At 38.6% G+C, this 26,164-nt stretch overlaps 1 protein-coding gene across 1 annotated transcript in view; it reads right to left on the bottom strand.

Moving 5' to 3' along the window:
* Positions 1-26,164, bottom strand: part of PLXDC2 (plexin domain containing 2) — a 295,983-nt gene that overhangs the window by 13,959 nt on the left and 255,860 nt on the right. Inside the window, exons 11-13 of the mRNA XM_068404684.1 lie at positions 23,918-24,071; positions 22,505-22,543; positions 7,623-7,783 (exon numbers count right to left, since the gene is read on the bottom strand). Coding sequence (XP_068260785.1) covers positions 7,623-7,783; positions 22,505-22,543; positions 23,918-24,071 — 354 coding nt within the window. The remainder of the gene's footprint in view (positions 1-7,622; positions 7,784-22,504; positions 22,544-23,917; positions 24,072-26,164) is intronic.

Raw genomic sequence — 26,164 nt, 5'->3', positions numbered from 1 at the left:
CGAATGTCACTCCAGTCTTCAAAAAGGGCAAGAAGGAGGACCCAGGTAACTATAGACCAGTCAGCCTCACCTCCATCCCCAGAAAGGTGATGGAACAACTTGTTCTTGGTGCTGTCTCCAGGTACATCAAGGATAGGGGGATCATTAGGGGCAGTCAACATGGCTTCACCAAGGGGAAGTCATGCTTAACCAACTTGATAGCCTTTTATGAGGACATAACCCGGTGGACAGATGATGGTAAAGCTGTGGATGTGGTCTATCTTGATTTCAGTAAAGCTTTTGACACGGTCTCCCACAGCATCCTCGCAGCTAAACTGAGGAAGTGTGGTCTGGATGATCGGGTAGTGAGGTGGATTGTGAACTGGCTGAAGGAAAGAAGCCAGAGAGTGGTGGTCAATGGGACAGAGTCCAGTTGGAGGCCTGTGTCTAGCGGAGTCCCTCAAGGGTCGGTACTGGGACCAGTTCTATTCAATATATTCATTAATGACTTGGATGAGGGAATAGAGTGCACTGTCAGCAAGTTCGCTGATGACACAAAACTGGGAGGAGTGGCTGACACACCGGAAGGCTGCGCAGCCATTCAGAGAGACCTAGACAGGCTGGAGAGTTGGGCGGGGAGAAATTTAATGAAATATAACAAGGGCAAGTGTAGAGTCCTGCATCTGGGCAAGAACAGCCCCATGTATGAGTACAAGTTGGGGACAGACCTGTTGGAGAGCTGCAGAGGGGAAAGGGACCTGGGGGTCCTAGTGGACAGCAGGATGACCATGAGCCAGCAGTGTGCCCTTGTGGCCAAGAAGGCCAATGGCATCCTGGGGTGTATTAGAAGGGCTGTGGTTAGTAGGTCAAGAGAGGTTCTCCTCCCCCTCTCCTCTGCCCTGGTGAGGCCGCACCTGGAATATTGTGTCCAGTTCTGGGCCCCTCAGTTCAAGAAGGACAGGGAACTGCTAGAGAGAGTCCAGCGCAGAGCCACGAAGATGATTAAGGGAGTGGAACATCTCCCTTATGAGGAGAGGCTGAGGGAGCTGGGTCTCTTTAGCTTGGAGAAGAGGAGACTGAGGGGTGACCTCATTAATGTTTATAAATATGTAAAGGGCAAGTGTCATGAGGATGGAGCCAGGCTCTTCTCAGTGACATCCCTTGACAGGACAAGGGACAATGGGTGCAAGCTGGAACACAGGAGGTTCCACATAAATATGAGGAAAAACTTCTTTACGGTGAGGGTGACCGAACACTGGAACAGGCTGCCCAGAGAGGTTGTGGAGTCTCCTTCTCTGGAGACATTCAAAACCCACCTGGACGCGTTCCTGTGTGATATGGTGTAGGTAATCCTGCTCCGGCAGGGGGATTGGACTAGATGATCTTTCGAGGTCCCTTCCAATCCCTAACATTCTGTGATTCTGTGTGAAAAGGTATCAGCAGAGCTACATGAGCTTCATTACCTAAGCCAGCTGAGGATCTGAATCTTTTTTTAAAAATCCCTTCTTTCTTTCTAACTCTGTCTCCCACTTACTTCTCATTTGTTTGAAGACATACACTGGACTTGTGACATTAATGCAGAAACCTGGAAATGGTGCATGCAGAACAGGGCTGGCTGCTAAATGATGGGTCTTATTTGTGTTGTGTTGCTATGAGCAGAGATGTATAACAGTGAGCCAGAAATGCCCTAATTCCCCGAGCTCTGAAAGACCAAGAACTGTCTCCGGCTTTTTTACTATTTTCTCCTTCTATTTCCTTCCTCAAGGCAGACAAGGGATGAGAAGAAGGTCAAAATCTGAAGAAAATTTACTGCTAGATCTGCATGCCAGTGAATGTTTCCAGATACTGCAACACAATACACTATACAGCTCAATCTTTAGAAAAAATACCAAACGATTAGTGCTTTCTCAGACCATCCCAGCTACGGCTCAGGATTTGGGAACCATCCTCAGTCCACACTAATAGTCTGCATGCCGACACCTTACTGTGAGGCTGACAAGAGTTAAACGACAGGAATGCAGAGCCTTCCATGCTGGTTGGTCTCTATGCTAAAAAAAAGTCCAAGGCTTATTCAATTTACTAGTAAAGACATAATGCAAGTTAAATCAGGAAGAGTCAAGGTGCATTCCCCAGGCTCTGATCATACAATATTATTTTATTTGCTGAAGATCTGCAGCTGCTCATTCCTTCCTCCCTCTCTTTCTCCCCAAGATCATCTCCGGGCTCCATAGCACCAGTTCAACTCTCTGTGTGGCCATTTGAAAAAAACAGATTTGTGAAATTGTCCAGCTTAAACATCCAAAATGAAGTAAAACAAACAACTAAAAAAGACATAGGTATGTGCATGTGTGTGTCTGAGTGTACATGCATGTTTTTAAGCAACTGAATCAGCAAAATAAAGATCTGGAAAACCTCCAGGGAGGGTAGGAACATGAAGGCAAAGGCTATGACCTTTAAAATGGGATCTTAACTCAAAAGAATGATAACTTGTAACCGCAAACACCCACACTTCTCTTCAGTGCCTGACGTTATTAACTACTAAGACATACACAGCCAGTATTAAGAAATACACAGGCTCTGAATTCACTCATATTCCTACACCTTGAGAGTCTACATGTGTTAATATGTTGGATTTAGTTTTGTACCTATAAACTGAGTACAAAAGAAAGGCTCCTTGCCTGAGGTTAAGACAGTCCCAAATTGCAATGTTAGACTCCTTAAAATCCCCTACCCGCAGAGAACTGCCACAGAAAAATTTTATTCTGCTGTTGTTGAGACTTACATAAGCACGTTTGGCAACAGTATCTCTGTGTCCAGCTGGGAAAAGATATCACAAGGTCTGACTCCCTACCTCCATACCGGCCACCAATTCCTCTGCTGTCTTCTCAGCTGTGGCCAGATCAAGTTGCCTTTGTTTCCCAAAGGCAGAGCACCGGGATGGCAGCTGAGGTAAGTTTTGAAGATTAAAAGGACTTTGGACCAACATACAAGTAAGAAAGGTAAGAAAAACACAAAAAACCCCCCACACATGAAAAATTCTTGTGCCAGGTGCAACCCTTCTATCCAGAGATAACTGGGCGCAAACACGCAAAATACATCTGAGTAAAAGACAGTCTTCCTTATGCCTTGCTAATGTTCCCTGGACATTAATTGCTTTCAGTGTCAAAGTTCACACACAAATACAAACCAATAAAGATTAAAAATACAAGAAAAAAAGAACATGAAAAAAAAGAAGGGAAGAAGTAAAATCTAAAATACTACTAAAGCTGTGATTTGGCCTGCCACTCAATGAAATTTGACCAAATCCATCTGACTCAGCTGGAAATTTCTTTACCCCTGCTTGCATTCAGCTCCAGATATCTGTATCACTTTTGCTATGATCTATATCACAGGCATGCAATCCACTACAACTGGGGTATCATGCTTGGCTGCTTGGCCACCAAACCTCAAATCCTGAATGCAAGTATACTACATAGGTTAGTGAATAAATTAACTACTTTTCAATTGTGTATAGCTAGTGTGTAGCTCTATATGTTAGAGCTAGATTTCTGACATAAGCTTCTGCTTTGTTGAAAAAGACACGAAGAGCACTATTTGATATATATGCTCCTTTTAAAAAATTAGTGTAAATAAGTTCAAAGTATACTTAAGAGACACAAAATTCCTCAAGGTAAGAGTAGGTATGTAACTTGATTCAAAAGGGGAAATTATTTGCACCAAAATCAAATTCAAGGGAGAGAAAATACCCCAGGGATAATCATAAATAAATAAAAGACCAAAGCATACAACATCTCTTCTGTCACTCTGCAAGATAATCTTTAGTCAACATTTACTGTCAGCTTTTAGAAAAGAGCCTGCATTCATTGGAACTTTGACTAGAACTCCCTTAACTTTAAAAGTTGATAATTCATATTGTCTTTAGGTCACCAGAGAAGTGACCAACTTAAACAATGGAACACATGTTGAATAGCACGGGGGCTGGAAGAAACAGGAAAACATTGCATTTTGATTTGAATCTTCTACACGCTTAACAAAAAGGGGAATGTTTTGTGAGAAAGTTTTGAATTGTTTGGATGGTACTCTTTAAAAACAACGCATTATCATGGGCAAACTGAATAGCATTGGCATTCAAGACTTCTCAAGCTCGTTGTTCAAAATAGCTATTTTTGTTCCAGGTGGGGCTGCACATACGCATTGTGCTCAACAGCTATGAAAAAAACCACTAGAGGAAACATTTTCTTCAGACTTTACGAGTAAAAAAAATCATAGAATAATGTTACTCTGTTCTAAAACAATAGTTGCTTTTGGAATAAATGACATTTTTCTTGGCTTTTGTATTGGTTATTTAAACCAACTAATGCACTCAGGATATCATTTAATGGTGCTCAGAGGTGTCACAAGGGATTGGATTTATCAGCGTGAAGTTAAACAGTGCAGTTAAAAGTGTGGATGTACTTATCCTTATCTGGGGGAGCTCACTGAGAAAAGGGTCTGAGAAAATGACGAACATGAGTGGCATCATGAGTGGGATTCGAGATGAGTTATGTGAAAACCTGAATGAGGGGGTGAGTGAATATTGGACAATATCTGCAGAGAACACAAGGGAGAAAGAGACTTAAAGCCTCAGATACGGGATCAGTTTATTAGACTTTTCTTTATTCAGTAACCAGTCATGACTATAAACCAAATCAACTCAAAATTTCTTACATAGACCTTAACCTAAAAAACCCAACAGAATCTGAATGAAAATGATGCTTTACCTACAAAATCATGACAACATCCTAGAATCTTAGATGTAAAGAGAAGTTTCTCTGTTAGTCATGTTACAGTTTTGAATGAATGCTATGTTTAATGTCAATATGATGCCTCTATAAAGCAGCTTCTTTAAAAGTAAATGCAAATGGGGCAGGTCCCTGTTCTTTATTTTGCCCAGCCATAGATTTATATTAATTCCTGATGATAGATAAACTGGTGCAGATCTTGATTTGGCTAGAAAACTTGATGGCAGACTACAGTGGACTAGTAATTTTTTAGACAACTGCATGAGGGAGCTGCCTGTCCATCTGTCACATCTTGTTTTAACTGTGCAACTTGCTTTATTAATCAAGAGACTCATACAAAACAATTTTATTTTCTGAAATATTTATGTGCTTGTTCTCATTTCATGACCAAGCCCATGGCAATCCTCTTGAGCTCTTTCCCCAGAAAGGTAACATCAAATCCACATTTCATTCATTTTCCATAAATAATGCAGCTTGTCTGCTGTGGTATATATATGGGGTACCATGTTATCTGTAACAGCTTACCCAGAAATATTTTTCAATTGCACAAATACAATAAGGAATGCTTTTTTTGGAACAGCGTCCCATTTATACCAGTTATGCCTTATTATTTTTTTGTACTCAATTTCAAAATGCAAGTCTGAGAAGGTGCATTCTCCCCTGTATTGGAAACATGTCCATCCTATAGATCAGATGAACATAAGAATAATATATTCTAATCTTTATTTCTTTAATTGGTCAAACTATTTTTTTCTTTGGAAATTAAATGATTAAACTTATTAAAAGCAATTTCATTTCCAGAATGGATTACCTTATTCTGTTCTTCTATGCTTATGATACCAACAATGGCTTTAAATTTTTGGAATTTATAGAAATGTTGTGAAATACAGAGTAATCCTTTTCTCGACCCCTTGTGGTTTTACCACTGCATCAGTAGTTTTACCACTCACACAGAAAGGCCACCCCTACATGGCTAGAGCTTTTTATAATTCTTGCTAAATGGTTGATTCTTTACACGTATCACAATTTTCCTAGTAAAAAAAGAGGATGTAGTTTATAACACATTTTGCATAAATTTGATTTTGACTGTTTTACTTCCTCCTGTCCTTACTCAATTATTTCTCCTTTATTTTAAACAGAAAGATTATGTTTTTATTTTTTTTTCCAAAAGCCTACATTGCTTCCTAAAGACATTTTAGCTTTGACTGCATAGATAGATTAATACCAACCAAAGATTAAATTCAGTGGAATGAGTTTAACAAAGCTGATTAAGGCACGACTGTTTGCATGATGAGTATGACATCAATGAATGAAATAAATTAACATGCCATTACTACACCGAGAAAAAAAAAAAAAAAAAAAAAGTGTGTTTTGATTTGGTATTCTTCTCTCCTCCTTAAAAAACGGTGTTGCCAATTACTTAGCCTTTTCAGTCACATCATAAGAGATAAGAAATTTATTATTAGAGTGAAAGAACAGCAATTCAATCTCTGTGTGAAAAAAAAAGGGACAAATCCTTCTCCTTTGTACAAGGTCTTCAGTAGAGTTTTGTTTGTCTACATCAATAGAGAACTGGCTTGAAATGTCACACAGACAAGAAAGAAAACTATTGATTTTATTGTGTTTGCTGTTCCCTGATGGTTAACACAGTTACATCGCTTGAGCCTGGAATACTGATAAACAACTCATTTTCATTTCTGTCACTACTATTGCATCTAAGCAGTATATTTATTATAATATGATTTTGAAGATGAATCATTCTGTTCATGTTCATGTCTCACTTCATTTCACACTGCTGTCACTAAGAATGAATGTCCATATCTTTCTGGTCCAGGCTTTTACCTAAGCAATGACTAGGTATGTCCCTAGTGACACTTCCAGTGGTTTTGTGTCTTCACTATTGCGCATTAGAAAGTGTCCAGGCTCTTAAAAGTAAGAATACTGCAGGTGGGGGTTATGAACAATCAGTGTTTTCTTTCACGTTGAGCAACTCTATACTTATCATAAGGTAGAGGAACATTGCTGAGTTGAAAAAAACACAAGTAAGTGTAGGTATTCAGTTTCTTGTAGAATCGAACACCTATAGAAAATGTTCCTTTCTCATATTGGCATGTACAGTGGAGTTGAGCTGGCTAAATGTCAGCATCTGCAATGTAGATGTCTGCACCTGAGGTAGCTATCTATATTTGAGGGAGAAAAATGGTAATTTATCTAATCCTAAAGGAGACGTCTCTAATAGATCAGATGAATCATGATCTGAAAGACTTTGTTTCTCTCTACACTAATAAAAAGAGCAAAGGGAGGTGATATTAGATTTAGATGTTAAAATTAGGTGAAAAGAATCCTTCCCACACTCTGGCAAAGTGTTAAAAGATTTCTAGAAATGAATGTATGGAACAGCTAACACATGTTTCCAGCTAAAAACTTACTTTAAGTCACCTCTTCTGGAGAATCAATGAATGCAAACATTTTATTTTTCCATGGAAAAATAATTGAAAAAAAATATACGTCCCAAAATAAAATGCCAGTGCACATGAGAGCTAATGGAAAAATGCTATGGTGAAGACAATGAAGAATAGGAAAGAGAGGTGGAGTGGTACCTGAGATGTATCTTTTAGATATACATCTTGTGTAAAAACAAAAAAAAAGTAATAGCAATAGTAGTTAAAGAAGCAGCTGAGTAGCAAACATGCTAAGAACAGAACAGCATCACCTGCTAGGTGAGGTAGGTCCATTTCTTCAAAGCTTACACTACAAACACAATAATACTTTCCAGATTTAGTTAAGAAAGTTCTATTCCGGAGACCCCAATTATACTAGCTGAGTGGCAAGACTAGTGCCACAACATTACTTTTGTCTTACCTCTATAAAGAAGAGACTAGCCGCTGACGTTGGATGATGATACATATAGATGGTCACAAGGATGGCTGCAGCCACAATGAGGACCAGGACTAGAATGCCGACAATTAAGCCGGCATGAAGCGTTCCACCTTTCTTCTCCGCTGCACTGTCATCTGTGGAAGCTGCACAAATGGCACACTTATTAGCACAGTAACTTATGTCTTATCCATTCCATTTCACAGCCGGCAATTGAGCATTTGATTTTTCTGTGTTACATGTTCCTCGTTTTCCACAGCCCAAGTTGGAAAAAGATGTTAGATGTCTCATTCCCACAATTGAATACTCTTATAATCTTAATGAACAGACATTTCCAAATGTTTTACTAATTCTACCTCAATAAACAAAATTAATATCCTTTCTTTTGAACGCAATCTGGACATTCTGAAGTTCCAAATTACCTTTATAATGAATTTTGCTTTGATTTTCTCATAAAACTATCGCAGTTGCCCTACAGACAAAAAGTACTAGCTGAATACATCTTGAATGTTGTATTTTTTTTTCAAGCTTTGGGTTGAGACACGCCACAAACCCTTGTGAGATCTGGCTAATAAACACATTCTGAAATACTGATTCATTAGCTTGGTGAGGGTTTTTGAATCACTCTGTGCAACTGAATCGGACAGCCAAAAGTGTAACAGATGGATGTTAAATGACTCTGCAACATTCTAATCTTGGCCTGAATGGAACACTCATCATACCAAAGTATGGCAGAAGACCATTCATTTACTAAACTTGATACCAAGAGGGCACTCATGCTATGCTCCCATCAGGAGAAGACAGCTGTTATTGTCACACAAGCAGCTTGTTAGCAGTGCTTCCAAATAAGTGACTGGAAGTCTTCTAACAAAGCTGTAACCTTTGTGGAAAAAATCTTCCAATAAATTAGCCAGCATCTGTAGAACTGCTTGTGCTCAAGTGTAATTTCTACTTTGGACAACCTGGAGTACCACAGCAGTACAAACATAGTGATAAGCAATGATTCTTCAGCATCCTTGTGCATAAAAGGAGAAGTGCTGATCTACCCACCACTGCAGGCAAAAGATCAATTCAGAAGCCCTAGGTTTAAGAAACACCAGCAGAGCACTGGCCATTTGGCTTCACAAACTTATATCATTCTCCTAATATTCCCACTGCTTTCTGCCTTTCTGGCAATCCTTCAAATCATCTCCATGTCTTACTCCATACAAAACCTGTCTCTGATGTCATTTATGAGAAATTTTCTTTCAATTCCACTTCTAAATTTCCTCTCAAAATGCTTGATGGCCAAGCTGACTATAATGAAAGTTGTTGATCATCCTTTTTGTTGTGCCACCTCCCTGAAATATTTGTTTATTGTCTTAGAGTGTCACGGTCTGTGAGGTCAGGGACTGTCCCTTTTATTTGTTCTTGGAAAACAGATAGTGAGATATGGCTACCACTTCAAACAAGTTACTGTTATTGTTATTAATAGTAACAACAACAATAACAGCAATAGCAAACCGTACATGGTCTTTTACAATTCATCACATTGTGAGTAGAGCACTCCACGCTAATATTAAAAAAAGAGAACTGGAAAAGAGTAGAAGAAGGGTCTATTGATCTAGGTCCTTCTACAGTGTTAAATGCCTTGTATGAGGGGCAATAAAAGCAAATAGGAATGGTTAACCTCAGTGTAACAGCTCAGCCACGTGTGGCAGCACTTTTTCTCACCAGACCAAGGAAGGCTGCATGGCCCAGAGGGTTGCACGGCACCATTGTGACAACAGGGACAAAAGGAAAATGAAGATGTATTGTCTTAGCCAAGGGCTATTTCTAACTATAATATAGAAGTGAATCTATGGGAGACCGAAGGGATTAATCTAAATTTCCCCTGCTTTTGTCCATATTTCCTCAATCTTGAGTCAGGACAGCTGAAACTCCACAGTGTTGGTCTGTTGTTTCCTGTGAAGTCAGGAAGACAACTTACGGAGTAAGGAGCTGAGTAACAGAATCAGAGGGTAAAGAACCCAATAATTTGAAAGGCTAAACTAGGACGTGGGAGGCATTAATGAATTGAATGAAAAACTGCAAGCAGGCACTCACACTCAGGTACTGCTTAATCAGGAAGGTATATTTGTACTGAAAAGTTCATAAGTTCCTGTGCACACAGGAACTTCAGTTTTAATTGTGCTGACTGTGGACATCAACTTTGAGCTTAGGCATGAATAGGATCCAAGAACCAGGCCTCTCCCTGCCCAAACTCTACAAAGGGTTTTACTTAGCTTTCTTAAAGCTTAGTTCACACAGATGTATAGGAGCTTTTTAAAAAGAAAAGCAGTGTCAGGCCTATTTTATTTTTATTTTTTAACGTGGTACATATGGTGAAAATTTCCAGACCATCATTTACTTTGCAGTGAAAGAAAGGAAATATTGCCTAGGATGTGGAAGATCTATTTTCAAATGTATTTCCATCCAAAGGGCACTTAAAACACTTCCTGGTAGTTGTAGTACTATGTAGCAAAGGATGTAGGACTCATGGAGAAGACAAGAAAGAAAGGTGACCCTAAAAAAGTTCCTCTAACTTTCAGACAGCAGTCTTTTACTTGACAAAGCCATTAATAATTTATTAAATAGTTAACTACTTTCAGCTGAGAATAAATGAATATATACAAGCTCCAGTCTTAATTTCTGTTCATGCACTGTAACAATATTTAGTACTTGCACATGTATTTCAAACTGCCAAGCAAATGCAAATTAAGCAGGTGAATGGCCATGAGGAAAGGCCTGCTTTCCTGTATATGCTCTGGGTTGGGCTATTAATTCTCATTGATGAGCAGTTAGTTGTGTGAGTCATCCTACTGAGAAGTAACTGCTCCACAGAAGGAGCAGGGGACTCATAGTTTGTCTGTCTCATAATTGTCTTTTTGACAGCTGCATACTCTTCAATTCTTCCTTTCAATGCCACATTGGTGCATCATAAACTCCTTTATCACTTGTACCCATTTTCAGGCCAATTTGTAGCAAATGAGTAATTTGTATTGTTACTATGTTATGGTTGAAGGCAGAGCATCATTTTCTGCATATTGAAAAATGCTGGACTTCAGCAAAGGTCCTAACCACTCTGTAAAGGCCTTCAAATTAATCCCCTTTGATTTGATATCTTCTCAGTGTTTAGGGTCCAGCTTTGCAAATGAGAACGCTATCTCTTCCAAATAACAAAGGTGACAACTGCCTGCCCAGATTTCTACTAGTCTAGGGTGGAGCACTGCATGGACATTAGTGCAGTGATCAGAATGCCAAACACAAAAAATAATGAAATATAAAAAATGCTTTTCTTAAATGACAACAAGTGTGAGAAACTTCTAATTTCCATAATCGAAATTCAGTTTATTGATCCCAGGGCTCAAATACTCATGAGAAATTGATTTCCCTCTCTTTGCACAGAGACAATAAACAGTGTTGTCAACTTTGAAAATACTCTCTCCTGCAAAATCAACTGACAGTTCCTTTAAAAAGCCACCAGGGGAAATAAATGAAAAAACAGACACAGAAACTTTTCCAGGTGCAGAAATCTTATTAAGATTATCACAGCACATCTGCTGTTCCAGGCAAGGCTAAACCCATGGGAGGATATTTCTCTTATGACCAATCCTTTCCCAAAAGGAACTTGCCCCGAACTTTCCTTTTCTTGTGCTCAAAAAAGCAATTGTTACATGCAATATGCTCTATTTATAACTCCTCCCCAAATTCTTGCATGTATAAACCTTTTAAACAGAAGGAGCATCTGCAAGGTTAGTCTGCTTCTCATTAGATGCTGAATGACAGCACAGAACCAGCAAGTAACTTTTTTTCCCAAATACAAAGGCACGCAATACAAACATGAAATAACTGTTCTCCTGTCAGAATGTTGTTTAAAATATAAAAGCAAAAGCACTATAAAAATATTCTCATTGTTTGCATGATAAAGACTATATCATCTTTGATTTTATATTACTACACTATGTCTCTAGTTAGAGATGGGTTAGCTTCTTTTGGTGCAGGAAAAACAAAAAACTCAAGGATTTATCATGAATGAAAATCTTATCCTGGTTCACGGGGACTGTGATGCTGACCTTAACAGTAACAAAGGTTATTCCTGTTAAACAGAGATTGTTACTTAGAGTGTTTGTAAACACATTGTGGATAGTTTTCTCAATATCATTTATCTCACTATTGCATATTAACCACTGAATTCTGCAAAATAATGAAATACAATGTTTTCTATTATCTAAATTTAAGGTTTACACAAATTTTCTATTGTGATAGTTTTATATATGAGAAAACAAAATTGTGGTACATACATGTACACCTCTCATGATATGAGATGAAAAAGATTTTATGTACCAGAGATTAATATCTCTGTCTGTGATAGCAGAGATGCAAAAAAGTTTTATGGTAAAATGGAGGAATAATAGGTGAAGTTGTTACCTTCTGGCTAGAAGCTTTCCTTTATATAAAATGACATGGAATCAAGGGCAAATGACAGACAAATAGTAGAATTTAATTGTGTGGACTTGGAAAATAAAGCTTTGCTTTTTCCTTCCAAGAGTCATGTCTTTCCTTTTTATTTTTGCATTTTGATCAGATGGTAAAAAGCTCCAATTCAAACTCACTTCTTATACCCATGTGCATCTTTAATGCATAAAATGCAATACCTTGTTTGACCCTCCTGACTGACACAGCTATATGAGCAAAGCCAGGGATATAGATGACCTAAATAGCAGCAATCAGCTTAAAGATAACTCAGTACTGAGCTTTGTTCTTTTCTCCCCTCTTTTTACCAGATAAACGAATTTTCATGGCAAACCCCTGAATTTGTCATAAAGAGATGGAGAAAGAAGCCTGCAATTTCTTCTCATATAGCAACGCTTTATGACAAAATGAGTGTTTGCTGTTAGGTCATGTGGCAGCCACTGGACAAATTATTAATATTCATCAAAACCCATGATTTTTTTTAGCTGGCTGGTCAGATGAATATGAAACTGTACTTGGCACTGGTGAGGCCGCACCTTGAACACTGTGTTCAGTTCTGCACCCATCACAAGAAGGACATTGAGGTGTGTCTAAAGAAGGGCAATGAAGCTGGTGAAGGGTCTGGAGAACAAGTGTGCTGCTTTTGGCTGGGATAGAGTTAATTTTCTTCATAGTAGCTAGTAGGGGGCTATGGTTTGGATTTGTGCTGAAAACAGTGTTGATAATGCAAAGATGTTTTAGTCATTGCTAAGCAGTGCTTACACAGAGTCCCAGTCTTTTCTGCTTCTCACACTGCCCCACCAGTGAGTTAGCTGAGGGTGCCCAAGAAGTTGGGAAGGGACACAGCCGGGACAGCTGACCCCAACTAAGCAAAGGGATATTCCACGCCATATGACATCATGCTCAGCATATAAAGCTGGGGGAAGAAGGAGGCAGGGGGGATGTTCGAAGTGATGGCATTTGTCTTCCCAAGTAACTGTTATGTGTGATGGAGCCCTAACTTCCTGGAGATGGCTGAACACCTGCCTGCCAACGGGAAGTAGTGAGTGAATTCCTTGTTTTGCTTTGCTTGTCCGCGTGGCTTTTGCTTTACCTATTAAATGTGGGTTTATCTCAACCCACGAGTTTTCTCCCTTTCTTCCAATTCTCTCCCTCATCCCACCGGCAGGGGAGTGAGCGAGGGGCTGTATGGTGCTTAGTTGCTGGCTGGGGTTAAACGACAAAATATGTACATTAAGGAACGCAAGGGAAATTCTGCAGTTAACAACTAAACTATTAAAAAATTGTACGTTTGCATGGAGGCACTGAAAATGTTATCACACATTCTGTTTCTGTAACGTTTAATCTATGTAGTGCATACTCACAAGTAATAAAAGTAAAAGAGTGCATAAGTGTTTACTGTAGACATGGTTATACCTGAATCTATAAGTTTTTTTCAGTTTGCTTCATCTGTAGGAGCTCTTTTCATGTACTTGTATCTAGACCTGTTTTGCCATAAAACTAAGACCGTGCCAGAAACCCTGTCAACTTAATAAACTGGAATTTCTGTACTAATAGTGCTGCATAGATGCTCTCATACCCATGTGATAGAATTATAGAATTGTTTTGGTTGGAAAAGACCTTTAAGATCATTGACTCCAACCGTTAACCTAGCACTGCCAAGTCCACCACTAAATCATTTCCCGAAGTGCCACATCTACTGTGTCCCTGCTAGAAGTCCCTAAGGTCTTTTAAATACCTCCAGGGATGACGACTCAACCACTTCCCTGGGCAGCCTGTTCCAATTCTTGACAACCCTTTCGGTGAAGAAACTTTTCCTAATATCCCATCTAAACCTTCCCTGGCACAACTCGAGGCCATTTGCTCTTGTCCTATTGCTTGTTACTTGGGAGAAGAGACCGACACCCATCTCACTACAACCTCCTTTCAGGTAGTTGTAGACAGTAAAAAGGCCTCCCCTGAGCCTCCTTTTCTCCAGGCTAAACAACCCCAGTTCCCTCAGCCACTCCTCATAAGACTTGTGCTCTAGACCCTTCACCAGCTTCATTGCTCTTTTTTGAACATAAATGAGAGACACATTTCCACTTGAGAGATCTCTACAAGACATTTGGCAACACCTTCTCTCTATGTGTTTGCACTCCTCTTTGGGCAGCCAAAGAGCAGAAACCCTCTTGCTGCATGGTCTGGGGCTAACCCGCACCTACAGATCCAAGTGCACTCCACCAGCCCTCCACCCTATTACCTATGTCATTTCTAGCCTGGAAGATGTATCACCCTATTTGCATGACTGTGGCTTTGAGTTAATATGCTCCTGCAAACAGGAAGAACATAATGTTTAGGACAGGTGAGCATACAGGGTTACAGCCTACAGTGAACTCAGCAGAGCCACTGCATTTTTCCCCTCTTTTGGGCCTCCGTTTACATCTGCAATGTGAATCTGCCAGGACATCATTGCTTGTTTTATGGGGCAGGTATACGGCTCTCCAAACCTAAGCTTTATTCCTGTACATAATGCAGATTCCTGAACAGATGATTAATGTCCTACATACAGTGACTTATGGGAGGGAATAAGGGAATGTGCAGTTGGAAGGATCCTCCAAAGGCTTAGAGGAATATCCACAAAAATGTTCTCTCTACCTCTTTTAGGAACAGCCTGCTCTGGACTTAGCTTCGCCACGGTAATGGAGTGTGATTTTCTTGCTTTTGTGGGTTCATTCCCTTAGCATTTGTTAACATTTTGAGGTTAAGCCATTGCTACATTTTACTTGGTTTCATGATGATTTATAAAGTTATGTCTCCGCTAATGCTTTAAAAATTGGTTTCCAGTCGCATGTAAGGAATGAAAGGCGGTCTTTGACTGAGAGTATTATGAACTGTAACACACAAATTCTGAATTCAATATCTGGCTCTGCTATCAATTTTCTGTAGGACCCAGGGCAACTCAGTAAGTCTCTCCAAGACTGATCAACTGCTTAGTGCAGGAAATGGATGAGTGTGCACTAAAATCAAATCCCTCTGTTTATAGGATGACAGCCCTCTAAATGTGTTAGCTAAGAACTTACATTCTTCTGCTCTAAAATACCACCTAATGCTACAACGGTTTTCATCAGTATTAATTTTAGTTTGAGTAGCCTGAGGCCATTAGCCATTACAATACTTAGTAGCATCAAGAAATGGCCATGACAAAGCTCAATATTGTACCACGCCATTTGGCCTGGCAAGGCAGCTGATTGTTGCTAAATCCAGAACAGCAGAAAGTTACCAGATTACAAGAATTTCAATTCAGTCAGCCCATTGACTCCTCTTAACCCTACTGAAAGCAAACACAAGACCATCAGGTCAAGCAGGTTGTTCCTCTCTAAAGCTGTGTCTAATGCTTCCAGAGTTACTTATCCCCATGCCTCCCGCACTTTGTGGAGACAGAATAACTTCAGGTACTTCAACTTCAATGCAAAATGTATGATTATATTATTCTTCTTTCACTTGACCTCCATTATCCCCATCCTTCACAGTGACCCATGTACACTGATGTCAAAGATGAGTGAGCAATGTAGAGGTTGCAGGAAGTTACTGACTGCAACTACAGGGTTAACTCCATGTAGAATAGGTAGTTAAAAAGACAGAAGATTACAGGAGCTTTGTGTGCCCTAGCTGTCACACTGCCACAGCACTGTGACAGCAACAAGAGCAGATGATAAGATAAAACATTAAGTAACGCAGCCTTGTCTTAAAAGTTTATCCAGTCTATTACATTTAGCCCTCCATAAGATCTCCATTTAGATCCACATGTGGTTTTCACATTAACCATTTGAGCTGGTACAAAGTCCACTAATTGTACGTGTTTAACAAAATCAGTTAAATGTGTGCCTTTATAGCAAAGTCATGACAACTGTAAGAGCAGATACTATATATCATCTAGCTTAGAAAAGCAAAGGCAAACTGAACTGGTATAAGTCAGACTTCAATACAAGTTGAAGTGTCTACACATAGTAGTTCTGTTTTAGCTAAACTGTTTTAACATCATGCTTCTTTAACCTAATATGGCATATAATGCCTAACATGATGTAAAAATGCGCTAGAGGCAGAAAGTGACATTTGTCTGCTAGGGGATACATTCCAGTGCCACTACTTTGGAAAACCTCTGCCATTATTTGATTGACTTTCTGCAGATTGGATTGGTGTTTTTTACATATTCTGTGATGATAGCTGTAATAAGATGATCACAGCAAAACTGGGATGCAGTGGAGATGCAAGAAATTCTGGAAAAGACGCAAATGTCTTGTTCTAACCAACATTAAAGTACAATCCAAAGTACCATGAAACAAACAGAAAAAAACCTGCAATTTATTAATGCTACCAATTTAAATGTCCTAAGAATAAAGATTATTAATCCATGATTCTATTTTTTACCCAGAGCGGACGAATTCAGCACTTTTTATTTGTATTTGCTTTAAAAAACACGCATGTAGCCCACTGGCCATTGTGTATAATACGTAGAATATGTTTCTTCCTGTGTCTGATGCACAAGGAAGAAGGGAATATTTATATCAGAGGCTCTTGCTTTTCCAAGCTTATGTTCTTGGCTTTGGAAGGCTCTGTTTCAATAAGATATCTGCCAGCAGACAGTAATAGTATCACATTGAACACCAGCAAGTCTGTATATGCTTTCCTTAAGTCACAAGATTTCCTGAGAAAGAAGTTGAATTACACTGGGGACATCAATTCATGTTTTTACAGCAACATATTATGGTAGATCCCACAATTTTTCCTAGGTATAATGCTTCCCTATTCTGAGTGCTACAACTGAACTTGCAAAAAGCAGTGAGCAGCACTTAGCAAATTGCTTGGGGTCTAAAGTTCAACTTTGATCATGCTTTGATCATACTGAAGAAAACAAGAGAGATCTCTAATATATCTTAAGGCCTGTCTCTAACTAGTGCTGAGAATAGACTGCCAAGAAATGATACAGGAGGAACAGCTTGGAAATGTTCAGGGAGAAAGAGAGAATAAAATGTGGAGATGCATCAGCATTTCTTAGCTTGTAATCTACGCTGTGAAATACAATATATGGGAAGACTTGCTGACTTACTTGAGTTATATTTTATTTGTTCCCTTTGGAATCTTCCCCCTACCTAAATACAAGAAAAAGGGTAAAAAATCTGATAAACTCTGTTTACAAGGCTCTTTCTGGTTTATTTGATAATCGAGGTGGCTAATTGTTCTTGAACCTACCTTTCTTCATATTCTTATCTGATTAGCACATTTCTATCCATCACCACCTATTTTGCTTACCTCTGTGTTCTGATACTTTTCTCTGTGTCTTCTTCTATTTCCATCACTACTGAAACCATTCCAAAGCTGCTCCTTGATAAGATTTTTTTTTTATACAAGCACAGCATATAGTACAGCATAGATAAAGTAAACTTTATGACAAGTTGTCTCCAAGGAAATCCTTGCTTGCCTAAAATTGTATGAATCCTGCAATTTTAGGGGAACATTAGCAGTTTCAAGTGGAACATACAGAAGTAAAAATATAATTACATAGTCCATAGCCTAATCTCAACAGGATTTTTGCAATAATGGTAAAAACCTTAAATCCTCCCTTTTTCATGAGAGAAGAGTGGAAGAAGAGGTCTGAATCTTGGCCTGCCAGGTTTCTGGATAGGAATGGAAACAACATATTAGCTAGGACACCCTGAAGAGAGTTAATGTAAGGAAACCTTGGGTACCCACAGGTAAGATGCCCACTCTTAGCATGTCATAGATTCTTCTCTGTAACTGATAGAGCTAGGCACCTCTATATAGTAACTTATCCCACTTCGGGTACTTCGGGATTACTTGAATGACTTCCTCTTGCCTATTGCTAGACACTGGCTATGAGAAAGGCCCAAAAGAAGAGCTTGTGGCTTTCTGGCTAACAGCAGATGAGATGAAGCCTCTGGAAGGTAATTTCCCATGGCTAGGCCAAGATCTGATGATAAAACAAAGCCATATCCTGTGGATCTTATCCCATACAAAGGCCACTTTAAAACATTTTTAAACTACCATGAAGATTAGGTTTAGCATTGTTTAACGTAATGTTTTTTTTGCTTTAAAATTGGAGAGGACTTAGCTAATCTGTAGTGACTTGTTAGCTATTTTGGACTGTGTAGTCATAATAACTTTTGTTATGTTAAAAATATTTGTTCTCCCTAAAAGGTTGGCTTGTCTCTTTGTTGAAGTAGATCTTATTTTTTGGATCATTTAGAAACTTAACATATTAGAAAGAAATAAGTTAGATGATTGTTAGCAGGCATGAACTAGTGTTCAACAAGTTGCAGCCGGAGTTCAGTGTACACAAGAAAAACAGGACTGAGTCTCCTCCATAATTTGCCAAGAATTCTTATGGTAGGAAGAGCTCAGACTGCAATTTTTAAGGGAAATTAGGAAGACAGATGAGTAATGGAAGCTAGCTTCCAGGCATTGGGGAGTATTTAAAAAAATAGCCTTGGGTAGATTTATCACCGTATATAAGGTATATAAAAGTACTTTTTTTCAAAACTTGGGTCTGCATTTTGGTCATTTCTTACCAAGTTTCCTAATCTTTCAAGCTCAAATTAAGCTCTGAATAGCACTAATGCTAATCCACTAATGTCATATCTAGACCATCTTTGAAAAAGTCCACCACAGAGTGTAAGCAGCAGAGCACAGATATTTCCTAGCACTACATATGCTGGGATGGACTTGTTCACAAATAAAATAGCCTTCTCCCTCAGGCAGATGGTTCTTGAATAGCTTTACTTTTTTGTAACGGTAATTTCTGTACATCTTGATGAATGAGAAGTGTAGCAGTTTCTCTGACACTGTCAAACACACATGCATTTTTCTATTGAGTTACAAAGCTGAAGGATTGAGAGGGACTCATAGCAACCAGATCATCACAATAAGGTGTCTAAAAAGGTCAAATAAAATGTCTAGATGTGCTGGCCAATCATCTAAATCATCCACTAAAGAGTTCTCAACAGGAAAATACTTCATTACTATATAGCCACAGACAATTGCTCACAATTTTTGTGAAAAATTAGGGTTGTAAACTGTTTAGTCAGCTGTGTTGTTATAAGAAAAATGAAAAAAACCAAGAGAATCTGCATTAATAACAAAACCACACATTTTTAGTGCTGGACATATATTAAAACTTACAAAATTCTTGTTATTTTAAAGAGAATTAACAAAAATGTGATGGCATGTCAGCTGTATTTTAAAATGGTTTAGGCATGGATTTATTAGGCATCCATCATGTGTCTATGAAGAAAGAAGGAAGACAGAAGAAACAGAAACAAACAAATTTGAAATGTATGTTAAAATATGCCATATAAGATTGTGGGTGAATTATAGCACTAACTTGCAAGTGATTTTCTCATATAATTAAAAGGTCAAAGCAGTTTGACCTGAACTCGAAATTTAATTTAAATTTCGTTGTTGCTTTATAACATTTGGTTTCAAAAGTTCCAGGTAGAGTTGAGATGCAGAATTTCTATAGAATCCTTTTGTTGTACCTAACCAGATATTGACTGCTATCATCCGAGGACACATCAAGCTATAGGTCATCATTGATCCAATATAGCTTTGGTTTTCCATTATAAAAGGTTCTCTTTCATTAGTTTTAAAGGATCTAGTGTGAGAAAGTGAAGACCCGTATTCGTGACCTGAAATAATCTACTCTTTATGAAAGGTTGACAAATCACAGAGAATCAAAGAATGTGCCTGTGGCTGCAGAGGTTTTATTTGAGACTAATCTAGGGGTCAATGGAAAATTCAATGCATAATTGAAGATTCATCAAAAATAACTTCTCAGATTAAAGGCTACGTTTACTGTGTGAATGAGAAATCCTGGTGTGTTGCTTTGCTTCCATGTTGTTTGAAGTCAGTTTCTTTTTTTTTGAAATTTCAAGAATAAAAGAAACAGCTCAAGAAAAAATGAATAATCACATCAGGTGCTGGTTTGTCCTTCTAAAATGCAGCAGCTTGCTGGGCGGAAATGGATTTTTTATATTTAAGATAAGTGATGCCACAAACCCTACCACCTCACTCTACCAAGTAGGCCATAGCCATCCCTCACTTGCTCTAGTATACACAATTTTGTTTGCTTTCACAGGGTTTTCTTTTCAGATCTTGGGCAAAGAGTAGACAAGTGAAAAAATTTTTGCAATTTTTTGCAAAAAAGTTTTGAAAAAAATTTTTTGCAATTCCCAAAAAAAAAGAAACCTGGAACGTGTTTTCTAAAGCCCACCTTCTGAATTATTTTTTATGTAACAGCATACTATTCTGAGCTGTTCATGAGATGCTCAAGACGAAGAGCTGGTCCCAGATCAGTCACCTGCATGCAGCGATGGCTTGCAGGGCAGAGAGTGGGTACAGCTCAGCTGTGAACACACCTCATGTACAGAGCAGACATGAAATGGGAGAGTGAAGCACTGACTGATTCACCTTCTCTCGTGATCTTTGAGAGCACTGAAGCACTTCTCTCAACAAAATAAAAAGCAATTTGGTTTCAAGGAGAATAAGAGAAAGAAAGGTTCAGGGACATTACCATAGACAAAATGCCTAAAAGTACCACTCTGAGTTTGTATCTGACCTTATTTCAAGGGACCATTATGTGTCAAAGCCATGTCAAACAACAACACTGCCAACAAATGGACAATCTGATGCCCAGTACTGCATGTGATCAGCTATGCTGTGGTTAGTGAGAGCAAAACGACAGAGGAGTGTCTGGTGAGGAAGGGGATGGCAACTGCCTTCTGTGGAGTGAGCAGATCTCTAATTTGAGGGATGGAGAAAATCATGGCTGAATATTACTGAAAAACAAATGGCAAGAAAACAGACCAAAATGCTAAGTGGCATCGGCACACTGTGTTTTTTCAAAACTTGAACAATTCCCTGTGAGGGCCCTGAGACACCACTATGCTTCAGTTGCCCTGATCCACCGCACCTAAGACCTCTGCCCATGGTGTTGGGGACTCCATGTAAGCTCAAGCACAAGCCTAAGCTATGCTGCAGGTGAACCAGTAGTCAGCCCCATCGTTGATCTTATCTCCTGGACCAACCTTGGATCTATGCTGAAGGCAGCTTGTCTCCAGTCCTGTCCTTGGCCATGTCTCTTTGGATGGACCTTGGAGTTGTGTTCTAGCCTTATCTCTGGCCCCATCTCTTTTTGCTGCTGACCAAACTCCTTCTATGAACCTGGTTCATCATCTCACCTTCTCTGGGACTGCGGACGGGGGCTGCTTCCTTTGGTCCTTGCCTGAGCTGTGCTGCTGGCTGCTGAGCCTTGCCTGCTCCCTCACCGCTCCCAGCCTTGCCTTGCCAATCTGGCTTCCTGCCTTGACACCAGGCCTGCCTCATCACTGCAGACTCGACTGGTGGTCACTTGTCTGTGGCTGCCCTGGCTGCTGCCCCTGAGCTGCTGGACTCACCTTGCGCCCTGCCTGCGCCTGCTGCCCCACTTGCTGCTGGTTCCCCTACCCCTGGGGGAAGCTCAGTGCTCCCTGCCCAAAGAAAAGGCAATCAGAGCCAATAATATTCCCCTTTCTATCAGTGGAAATATAATTTATTTCAATTTGCTCAGCGAGTCATCCTCTGCTTTGATAGACCATTCAGAAGCCTGCAGAAATCAACCTAAATTGTTCCTTTCTCCTCAGCAAGCTCTACACTGGCAGTGAATACAGACACAGCCTACATCTAATGACCCAGTCCTATTCTAACTAATAGCAAAATTCTCATCAGCTTCAAAGGGAGATGGAACAAATCTCAGGTCTCAGTCCTTGAACCCCCAAAAATATGACAAAAAGCAGTCCCCTGCAGAGCCTCATTTAACAGTGGCCTTTATCAGTAAGACAAAGTGATCTTATTAACTTGCACAGGGAATGTGCATGGAGAAATACAGGATCTCTGCTAGTACAGAGACACAGATATACAATGGACATGTTCCTTAACAAAATGTCATGTAATAATTCACTACTACGAATGAGTTTATAACATTGTTATTATTTAGAAATAGCATCATATCCGCTCTTAATACAGTTAAATAATGTTTTATTATAATTCAGTTAATAACTGTATTAATACAGTTAAAATTTACTTAATATGTCCATTTTTGGAAGTTAATTGAATCTGCTGTTTTATTAAAGAGTTATAGAGTTGTAAATGTTTAATTTACTAAGCAGTTGCTAAGCTTATTTGCCCTGCTGCTCTTTGATATAGATGTGGAAGGCTGAAGTCCTTTGAGAGTCTGGTAAAAGCTATTTCTACAATCTGATTTCAATTAATGAATTTCAATGGAGTATAATTTGACAAACTAATGACATTATTTACAGACAAAAAAAAAAATCTCTTACCTCCATTGTCTTTTAGGTGCAGTGCTATCTTGGTGTCATCTATAAAGGAAATTCAAAGTTAGTTGTAGGAAAATGCATTTTTCTAGGTTGTGGGTCATTTTAGGAACGACTTTATAATGTCAAAGAAATTTCACAATTAGAAAATTGTTTGTTACTCAATTCAATGAGAATTAGATTGTGTTTTTCTTATACTGAGCAATGCTTTACTTCCTTACTACTAAAAAAAGCATTTATGAGAGTGTTAAGAGTGTAAAGGAGGATTCAAAATACTGTTAAATAAGGGTCTGTCTCATAACACTTACAGATAATTCATTTATGTTACATGTTCATACACAGCTTGAGCATTCTATCATATTAAGGACTATATGAACCAACATATGACCATAAAATAATATAAAAAAATGACCTAGTTCCTCTTCTAAGAATCATGAAAAATCTACCAGCTTTAAGTCCTGTTTATTTCCATGCTTCTCTTCTTGTTGTGAGCTTTAATGAACAAAATGCCAGGGAATAATGCTGCTAATGCAGTCCAAATCCTACACGGACTGTTTCTAAACTTCGCTTGCTGCAAACAAAACCAGCCTTTCTTATGAGTAGATTCCCACCTTGAAATGCCTTCAGTTCAAATTTTCTTGTCACAGGCCACTTAAAAAAATCTGCCTGTACCTGGTACTTTTTCTTGCGTTAACATACAACTCCAATAGAACCACCCCCCTTTAATAAGATGCTATTTGATTAATCTGGGTCAGCTTTCCTACTCAGCTGAATTATCCCCAGAAGCAGGAAAGCAGGATATCTCAGTCACAGAAAGGCAAGATTTAGGCAGCCAGTGGAACAAGTGTGAGAAATGACACACCATCACTTACCCAGTTAATTCGATTCAGAAACCTACAGAAACTATTTCACAACAGTGAGCATTACATGCAAAGAACAGTGTCAACTGACTGAAAAAAAGTAAACAGGCAAATTTCAAAGGGATTTTTAATTTGGGTTATCTCTAATTTTTACCTGGCTAAATAGAATACCCAAAGATACCCAAAATTCATTACATCTGTGACGGGAGTTTCTTCACTAACTTTAGCAGGGCCCTCTCCATCTATTATTTCAACAGGTTTTGGACTATGGCCTGGTGATTAAAGGAACACAAACAACTCACTGTAACCACAAGTTTTCCAGAAGTCTGCCTGGCACTGCTCCCTCCTCCAGCACTCATCCCCTTTGCACCTTACTGTTGCAAGAGCAAGTTGCAATTTAAAAGCAGTAGCAGATACTGCCTTGACTGAAATTCCCCACTCCTTTCACTGCCCCAAAGAGAAAAGGTCAACACAAACACATACTTAAAGGAAATAAATTTCTTTTAGACTTGTAAATGTCGTGTTTGCACTGCAGAATAATGCAGTGTATACACTTCACCTTCTGTGGGCAGGCTAGTTGGCAGGTAGGAAGTGGTGGATCCTCTGGTGGTCGTTAAAACTCTGAACTTTGTGGTGGTTGGCAGAAGAGTGGTGGTAGAGTATGGAGGTATTTCAGTTGTGTCTATATTCTTGTCACAAATCTTGTCTTTTGACTGTTGGGAAACAACAAAAACAAAGAAGAGAAAATTAATTCTCAGTGGAGACTGTCATTAAATGAAGAATTTAAGCACGGACAAACTGTCCGGATAAAAAGAATGAAAATGGACACACTAAATCAAGGAATTTCAAGAGCTTTTTCTTTTCTTCCTTTTTTTTCCTTTGAAGTGCTCTACACAGCATTCAGCAACATACATTTTTCATTTAGCTGCAAAACTTACAATGCTCAGTTGTTAATGACAAGGCTTCAAAGTCATCCTTGAATGTCAAACACGTTATTTACCCCAATCAGATTTTAACATCTAAGATTATCATTCATATTTTCATTCTTCTATTGTGAGTACTCACTGCCATTGGTCTGGATGCCATAACATATGTTAAAAAAGATACATGGGAATTAAATTGTAGCTCTTCATAGTGAGTAATGCATAGTTAACTGGGAGATTTAGTTAGGCTTTACATGCAGTTACCACAGAAGAATATGCATATATGTGTAAAATGTGTGCATGTACTCAGCCTATATTTATATCCCACACTATAGAGCAACACATTCACTATATGCCTATTAATTCTATATATTAAAATTTCACATATTATATGTGCATATAATACAACCTTTACTATATAAAATATAAGTATTATAAACTATAATAATCATACAAATGATTATATTATATTAGTACACCATAAATAGTATTCGCCATCATGTAATAATTTAACTTTTATTTTCATGGGCAAATATTTCAATAAAAATCTCAAGTAGTTTTGTTTTTTTTTTAATTTCTGGATGCTTTTAAAATTCTGCAGGGTAATGAATATTTTCTTTTATGGATCACACAGTTCTGCAGGAAAATACATCCAACTAACTAGCAGCAAATATGGGAAGTGCCTGTAACTCCTGCTGTCCCCATTCATTTTAATGAGAAGTGGAATGTTGCAAAGCCTGTTCATTTTATTGAGATCTGTCTGTCAAAACCCAGCGGGTATTGTCTTTCTTTTAATATGTATGGGTATTTTCTTGTCCTTTGTTTTACAAGAAACAATATATTACATTTAAAAAAAAGGTATCAGTACCTACAGTATAACTATTCTACAAATTTCTTCATGTTTTAGCTTGAAAACCACTTAATTTCACTGATGCAATTTAATCAAAAATTAGCTCAGAAACTATATTACAAAGAAGGAAATATTACTATAAGAATCCTCATTATTCATCCTCTTGAATGAACGCATCTATAACTAACCTCTGTGTGCTAATTATTGAACCTTCATTGAACTCCAGCAGTCAGCTCAGGCATCATTCTGGAAGATGCTAAGTAAGCTGTTGCTTCTACTCCAGAGAGCCTGAAAGCTGGACTGAGAGCAGCAATCAAGTAGCCTGAAACTGTGCAAACCAAACTATTAGTTTCTCAGATACACTTAGTGTATCAATAATTTCCTCTCAGATCACATACTAAGCCTTGGAGCACTAGTTGTGTTGAAACAACAAGTGAGAAGCAGAATGGGATGCTACTGTCATGCAGAGAGCAGTTTTTGGATAACTTCACCTACAGGCACAACTGGGTCCTAGCTAATTATAATCTGGATTAAAGCAATAAAAAGGTTATGCACTATAACAACAAATACTCCCAGTAACTTTTATTTTATGTTCTTGAAAAGGTTGTTCTCAGCAGACAAAAAATCTCACAGAAATTCCATTCTTAAATCATCGGTTTATAAACTGCAAAGCTGAAGCTTCAAGCCTATGTAACAAGGCAGTAGGTGGGATTCAGTTATTTTGCAATTACAGTTATGAGAAAAAAAATTCTTCCATCAGACTGGATTTATATCATTATTTCTCTTAGTTTCTCCTGAGAACAAAACAGAATGTCCTTTTCTAGCTAGACACTTAGGGCTACATTTTGCCCTCTGTTTCACCTGTCATCACACTTCAGAAGGACTATATTGCTGAAACTCATGAGAGAATGTAGTCCTTTCAGACAAAATCAAACTGTATCTGCTTTTTTATGGCCATCAGGAGATTAGAAGTGTAACAAATTAATTTGTTCCTATTACCACACTCCCCAAAAGAAAAAAACATCAACAAAAA

Source organism: Nyctibius grandis, chromosome 7, assembly GCF_013368605.1.
Source record: "Nyctibius grandis isolate bNycGra1 chromosome 7, bNycGra1.pri, whole genome shotgun sequence".
In the NCBI taxonomy this organism is placed as follows: Eukaryota; Metazoa; Chordata; class Aves; order Nyctibiiformes; family Nyctibiidae; genus Nyctibius; species Nyctibius grandis.
The sequence above is the reverse complement of the archived record's forward strand: the minus strand, read 5'-3'. Positions and strand labels throughout refer to the sequence as shown.